Source organism: Recurvomyces mirabilis, assembly GCF_035927965.1.
Source record: "Recurvomyces mirabilis strain CCFEE 5264 chromosome Unknown scaffold_29, whole genome shotgun sequence".
Taxonomy (NCBI): Eukaryota; Fungi; Ascomycota; class Dothideomycetes; order Mycosphaerellales; family Teratosphaeriaceae; genus Recurvomyces; species Recurvomyces mirabilis.
This window is the reverse complement of record NW_027041963.1, coordinates 380703-388253: the sequence shown is the minus strand read 5'-3', so window position 1 is coordinate 388253 and position 7551 is coordinate 380703. Positions and strand designations below refer to the sequence as shown.

At 52.7% G+C, this 7551-nt stretch overlaps 2 protein-coding genes across 2 annotated transcripts; both read left to right on the top strand.

Annotated features, from left to right (window-relative positions):
• Positions 1 to 842: 842 nt before the first annotated feature.
• LTS14_009196 (uncharacterized protein) lies at positions 843 to 4497 on the top strand (the record flags this gene model as incomplete). Its single annotated transcript, XM_064841879.1, has 4 exons — positions 843 to 915; positions 968 to 1650; positions 1704 to 1779; positions 1830 to 4497. Coding segments are annotated over 4 exons (3500 nt in total), but the record flags the coding sequence as incomplete, so codon positions are not given.
• A 1284-nt stretch (positions 4498 to 5781) lies between these two features.
• On the top strand, positions 5782 to 7515 carry RTG2 (retrograde regulation protein 2; the record flags this gene model as incomplete). Its single annotated transcript, XM_064841878.1, has 1 exon — positions 5782 to 7515. One exon carries the CDS (start codon positions 5782 to 5784, stop codon positions 7513 to 7515), a length of 1734 nt encoding a protein of 577 aa, XP_064690713.1.
• Between the last annotated feature and the right edge of the window lie 36 nt (positions 7516 to 7551).

The following is a 7551-nucleotide window of genomic DNA, read 5'->3' as shown; positions in this document are numbered from 1 at the left end:
TCGAATCACAAGCGGTTGCGTGATGCTACGTAGTCTGCCTGACGCAGCTTCGATGCTTTTGAGAATTCCATATCACGATCTTCGAGCATGTATGGGCATGCGAGCTGCGTGGTCAGGGCCTGCCAAGAGGCTCATGCCGACAACTCACTATTCGAATGTGTATGTGTTGTTGCTTGTAAGCTCACAACATGTGTGAGGGGCTACAAAAAGGTCGCGCTGCCGGTTTCGAGAACTCAACTGCTACACAAACATCCTGCAGGCTTACAACCTCACAATTCATCACTTGCTTGTAGTTAACCTGGTCTGTGAGCCCAAGAAGTGATAAGTGCAACTCTACAAGATCACGAAAGACGCAGCAATTCCGGCTTGGCTCAGCACCACAGGTCTCTCTTCAGGAGATTATCTCGCTGGTTCGCAGCGGTTGAGTGAGTGTTGCTACAAGACGTGTGACGGTAAAGAGACTTCTAATGAAGCCTTTCAAAGTCACCATAGACGCCCTCCAAAATGCGCTTACTCGCCACGGCTATCGTTCTTGCTGGAACATTGATCAGCTCCGTGGCGTCAGGTATGTCGCACGCTCCTCGACCTATGCTGTACTAACCCTTGCACAGCGCCATGGGCACCAAGTCCACTGAACCAACTAGGCTTCAAGTCTGACTGGGCATCCCTCGCCCATACGTCTTGCCATGGACGGATCCGCAACATCACTCTGCAACGAGGTAATGGTATATTACTCTGTGGCTATCCGAATCTCCAGGATTGTACAATCATCCAGCATCCGTCATCAGAATGCCGTAAGCAAACAATGGAGATTGAGTCTGATAGTACTGACATGGCTTCAGATTCCATTACGACTGATCACCTCCCGCAGTGGAATTCGCTCGATACAGGACAGTGGAATTGCTACGCATACAAGTCAGTCACCTATCAAAACGCGGTAAACATGCAGTACTGACCTTGTGCCTAGAGACCATAAATGTCAGAAGAAGTTCGAGGAGCCTACAGGACTTCTGCCACGTCACTCAATAGACATCTATGGGTCTCACAACATCGAGTTCGCGACTCCGAGGTGTTATGGGTCTGAGCAAGTTCCCGCCGACAGTGAAAGGCGCTCTGTCGAGCCAACACCATGTGCATCAACGGCATCAAGCGATGAGAACGTACGATACGGGCTTGCCGAACGGAAGGGTGGTGGTCGGGGAGGGCATGGTGGAGGCGGAGGTAGCTTGCGTAGCGCTCATCATTGGTACTGGTACGGTGATGATGGTGAAGGATATCCATACGCCAAGCATCCCCATTGGAGGACGATTTACAAGCGCTCGTTTCTGGGGCGCAGCGGTGGCGGAAATAGTGGTGGCGGACACGCTTCCACCAACCCTAGCAGATCATCAACCTCGCCATCCAGCAAGTCAGTCTCGGGCAAATGGGGCTCGACTAGCTGGTTCAGTCGATCGGGCGCAAATCGGGGCGGATCACCAAGTGCATCAACGTCGTCGGGTCCAGGGTCACACCCTCCTCAGAAATCAGCTAAGGCCGTCAAAGCTCTTTGGACTGCAAATGCTAACGGAGTAGACGTTGTTGGACTCCTGCTCTGCGAAACCTCCAACAAAAGAGAATGCTTAGAGATTCGGCAACCCTCCCACCAATGCCGTCAGTAAGGTTGCTCCCTTTTCGAGAATCGAGCTGACTGACGTTCATCGTAGGCTCTCTTCCGGTGCGGTATTTGGGGTATAAATGGAAGATTGCATTAACGGCAAACGTACTATGCACACCTTTTGCGTCAGTATGCCCAACTACATACATTCATATTGATGCTGAATTAGTGACAGGGACACGGGTTGCGATAAGCCGATCAGAGGTCTCAGCCTGCCATATCAAGCCAGTCGCTATTCGCGCCGTACCTTTTCATTTGGCAGTTTCTATTGCAGACAACTTTCTCCTAGCAAACAAAGCCATGCTGAAGCTGGCAACGCAACCCATCAGAATGGTTCGCCACATGCTGGCATATCTACTCCCGATCCAGCACCAGTCACTGCACAGCAAGGACAACCCTACAGTACGGGAGGAGATGGATATTCTGGAGCGCAACCTGGTGGTCAGAGTGGATACAGCAGGTTTGGTTCAAACAATGGCATGTTGGGGTCGCCATATAATGCTGGTGGTCAGGACAGCTACAATCAGGGCTATGGCTCGAGTCCTCCTTACACTGCTCCAGGATCAACGTATGGTCAATCAGCTGGCTATGATAGCCCTGGCGAGCCTGCTGGGTTCGATGGACAGGCTCAGCAACAAGGAGCGTATCCAGATTCTGAGGACCGCTCTGGAGGTTTACGCAGTTCTGGCACAAGTGACGATGATCAAGCCCAGAATTCGAACAATGAGTACCAAAAGAGTCCTGGAAAGGGAGTTCAGAGCGCGAATTCCGAGGATATTGACTACCAGGGCTCGGTTTCAGGCATGGGCGGTAAAGACAGGTACGATGAGCATGAAGCCGAAGGCACATCCCAACATCCAGGATCTGATGCGGGCGCTGCCGAAGCTCCAAGTGGCAAGAAGGGGTATGATGATTATGAAGATGAAGGTACATCTCAGGATTTGGGCTCAAATTCAGGCTCTGGTAAAGGCTCTGGTAAAGGCTCTGGTGGTGGTGAGTACGATGAACATGATAAGACTGTTTCCTCTGAGGCCCAGGATGAAGAAAGTGGTTCCGGGCGCAATGATCTGAAATCTGAAGCTGATGCAAGTAATATGGGAGAGGAGGAAGATCAGCGGGACAGCGACAGACGTCGGCCCTCCAATGCTAGTCTACAATCGGCTAATGGTGACGACTCTGGTTACGACACCCAGAGTGAGGAAGATGGGAAGGCGCATGGCGATAGCCAGAGCTATCGGTCTTCGACTACGGAACAAAGGAAGAGGACTGTGCACCAGCGCAGTAAATCGCGGGACCTCCACAGTGTCACACCCGGAGGTGATGAGCCATCAAAGCGTGAGTCTTACCACGTTCCCATCAAAGCCGGCGTGACGACACTTACAACATACGTCAAACGGCCCTCGCCTACGACAAACGTAGATGCTGGCACGCCGAGCGCTGTGATCGCGACCGTCAATTTTGCCACGCCTCCAAATGACATCACACCATTGGAAGCTGTGGCCAGAGCCGCCGAGGTAGACAGTCGTGATCACGATGGGGGGGCCTCAACGCACAACGACCCACGATTGAACAAGAAACGAGAACCGTTGGCAAGCTACGGCCAGACCGACCCCAACTCCAACACTCTAGCCGCTGGCTCAAATGGTAATACGTACCCGCAAGGAGATTTTACTGGAGGTTCAGGAACCAATCCGAACACTAAAGTGAAGACTCCATATGGTTCCGCTGAAAGCAATGACCAAATCAACAGCAATACGGGACGGCCATCTTACAGTCAGCCTGGTTACAACCACGCGCCTGCTCAGAACTCTGGGTCACAGTCGGGCAACAAGAACGCCCCTTACCAGACTGACATGAATCAGAGGAACATGTACAATGATGGTAGTGAGATCGGCCCAGGGACTGGAAGTGGGACCAGCGGACAGGCAATATATGGTGACACTGGCAGCGGTCGAGGCGGAAACGTGCAGCCAGCCTCAAATAGCGGCCCGGACAGTCGCTATGGCAGCTCGACGGACAATCTTGGGACCAACGGACAAGGGTCACGGCCTTACACTAAGCAAGGTGGCATGCACAGTGATGATCAGGACGGCGGAGCGACCGGTGAAGACGATGAAGCCGGTGAAGATGGTGAGAATGGCGAGAACGGTGGGAACGATCCATATGGCCAATCTGGTCAAGCTCCACCATATCAAGGTTCTCGTCTGGGCTACTCTGGTGTGCCCAACTCTGGCGGAGATTCGAGATACGGTACCGGCAAGGAAGAGTGTGATGAAACGCAATATCCCGGAAGCTGCGACTCGTCGTCCGCAAGTCCTTACGCTACCGATCCTGATATCTCACAGCTCCGTAATAATCTTCCTGGTAGTTTGCCAAGCATCCTTAAGCTAAGCAATCCTTTCGGGAAATCTGGAGGCAAGACAACTGATCCGGAGACACCTGAACTCAATGAGAAGCCTGCACAACCGAGCCCACCTTTGAATCCAGCTCCGAATGGCAACAGCGGTGGGGACACTCATGGCGTAACAGGGCAGCCTGCACCGATTTCTCCTCCGGTGGCCAGTCCAACATCACCCACAGCGGAGCCCCCAAAATCAACCCCATCCGCCTTAGATCCACCACCCCCACCAACGCCCTCCCAAACTGGTCCGACTCCCACAGATCCTGTGGAGCAAGCGAAGGAGTCAACGGAGTCTCAAATAGCGAAGGAGAGTCAAGCTGCGGCGACGTCACCCAAGACGTGTAAGCGGAGAAACAAGTCGAAGAGTAAGAAGCCTAGCAGTGGTGACGACCCGGAAGGGGGAGGTTCAGGATCGTCTGGTGGGAAGTCTGGAAAGTGTTGATGAGTCTCTTTCGAAATGCTTCTGCGTTCTTCTTGCTTTTCTGTAGACTGTATGGGCTTTGGAGAGAGGGCCTGCGCATTTTTTGGACTTGGAGGTGTCACCCATGACTGATGGAAGATTTGCCTTTGCTCTGTTGGCTTTCTTGAATTTGTTGTCGTTTGGTAACACACCTGCTCTGGCCGCAACCAAGAAAGGGCTACGATCACATGGGATGCTTGTCAACTGCTACTTAGCTTCCACATGCGTGATCTACGATCTTGCCATATTGCCTGCCACAATTCTGTACACTAAATCTCCTGTACCAAAGTCTCTCGAGCAATCATTCCGACCCTTCAGCAAAGTCTGCCGCCTCCAGGATGAGAAGCATATCAATTCTTCACCTGGTGCTCCTCTCCATTGCTTCACTGCTGGCGGCAACAATTGGCCGCACCTACTCTACCAATTCTCAGGCAGCCGGAGCTTGTGAGAGCAACTGTCAAAGGTCCACCCATACAAGCAAAACCTCGATCATAGGCTACGCGAGACAGCCTCTCGAGGTCAGAGCCATTCACGAAACAAGCACGGGTATCTTTGGCCAATGAGTCCTTGATTCGATTGGGTCCCGACTATAGGACTGGGGATACTAGGAAGGATCTTGTAGGTCTTGTGGTGCCTATCAAGGTATACAGCATGTGATTTCAGCAACGAGTCCGATTTCATGGCTGACATGTGAGTTTCAGGGTGGTCTAAGATGCCCTCTTGTGGAGGCAGCCAAGGTAACGCCAGGTTTTGTCGGAGAAGAAGGGTATCTCTGCTATGGGTTGCTGGTACAGCCCACAAAAGAGATGTGTGCTATGCCTAGTTCATGTTGTACATTCGTTACTTGTTCATACTGTCGATTCATCCATACCTTACTCCGAGGCAACAGGCTTCGGACCTCAGTCCGGCGGTCGACGACTCCATCTTCTCCAATCTCCGGGCGCTGATCAGTCTCCTTAACCCATCGCACTGCTCGCCCGCCTTCATGATAATGCGCAGGTGTGTCAGTCCTAACCGTGCCGATTTCGACTTCCATCGCAGACAGATCTGGCATCAGGTAAGAGATCAGGGAAATGTTCTGCCTTCTTCGAGCTTTGGAGTGAAAATTCGGCACAGCGTCTGACCTCACGCTTCCAACTTCTCCATCGAGATGGATTGCTTTTCCTATATAACCACATCACGCTGCGAGTGCACTCACTACCTTTCTCGCACAGACTGTGACATTGAAATCCTAGATTGTTGTCTTTACATTCCACGGCCTCCAAGATGGCAGTCAACATAACCAAAACCAGCGCCGAGTACCTACAAGCCGTGGTAGACATGGGCAGCAATGGAATCCGCTTCTCAATATCAAGTTTACAGCCTCCAACAGCTCGCATCATGCCAACACTGTATCAACACCGAGAAGCAATCTCTCTGTACGATGCCCAATGGAAACCCGGCAATCCTGAACGACAAACAATTGACGACAATACCATCGCAGCTGTAGTTGCCTCCTTCGCTGCCTTCAAACGGACATGTGTAGACTTTGAAGTGCCAACTACTAATATTACCGTGCTGGCCACAGAGGCTACACGAACGGCGCCGAACTCAGAGGAGTTTCGAGATCGTATCAAGGAGGCTGTCGGCTGGGATGTCATCATGCTGGCGAAGGAGGATGAAGGCCGAGTAGGCGCCATGGGCGTTGCAAGCTCTCTGCCTACTGTCTCTGGCCTAGTAATGGACCTCGGCGGTGGTAGCACTCAGCTTAGCTGGCTTATCAAGGACGCGAACTCTGACGAAGTGAGGATGCCGAATAACGGTTCGATCAGCATGCCGTATGGTGCGGCAGCTATGACACGTCGCCTGGCAGAAGCTGAGAAAGCAGGTACCACGGCCGAGCTCAAGGCAGAGGTGCAGAAAGCTGTCAAGGACGCCTATGCTAACCTCAACGTGCCTACTGAACTGCAAGAGACTGCAAGAAGCCACGGAGGCTTCACACTCTACCTCTCCGGTGGCGGCTTCAGAGGTTGGGGCTACGTCTTGATGTCCCAGCACAACATCACACCATACCTGATCCCAGTCATCAATGGATTCAAAGCAGATCGTCAGCAGTTTCTTGGTACAGAGGCGGTCAAAGAGGCAGCCGCTGCAACACTGACCGAAACCGACGATGCAGCAGAGATCTTTCGTGTATCCGATCGACGAGCCTCTCAGGTCCCAGCTGTGGCGTTCCTGGTCAGCGCATTAGCCCAGACATTGCCGGACATCAAGGAAGTGCGATTTTGCCAGGGTGGGGTGCGGGAAGGTCATCTCTTCACCAAGCTTTTGAAGGAAGTGAGGGCCCAGCATCCCCTCGTCGTGGCGACAGAGCCGTATGATACGGCCAATACTTCCGGTGCAATCACCAAGCTTCTCCTCTCCGCGTTGCCTAAGCCAGATGGGCGACAGAATCAGCGCGACGTCTACAGCGACGTCTTCACCTCACAGCTTCTCGATGCCTTCGCGAACCTGATATACTACCACAGCTCGCACAGTAAGGATCTTCAAGCCTCTTCTGCGATCAGATCAACGACGACAGGGATCTTGGCAAGTGTGCACGGCGTGTTGCATGAGAACCGAACGTTTCTAGCACTTTTGCTCTGTCAGCGATGGGGTGGTAATGTTCCACCCTCGGATTCGACATTCAAGAAAGGTCTGGAGGCGATGGTCGAGTCACCCTACACGCTGTGGTGGATCAACTACCTTGGTTCAATAGCTTCGCTCATTGCTTCTGTCTACCCGGCCGGTGTCAGTGAGCATAATGCTGGGAGGGTAGGCTTCGATGCAGCGTGGGACGAAAGCGGGAAAGGTGAGGCGGAGATTAAATTGCAAGTTGTCTTTGCCAAGGATGTGCGGGCGGTAGGGTTCGAAAAGGAAGTGCACGGGGTGGAGAAGGTGGGTAAGAAGAAGAGGTGGGTTGGTGGCAGGGACGGTGTCGGGTACAAGATTGCTATTGAGTTGAGAGACGATGCTGCGTAGTTTGTCGATCCATCATGGACGGGTTCCTTTGAGGCG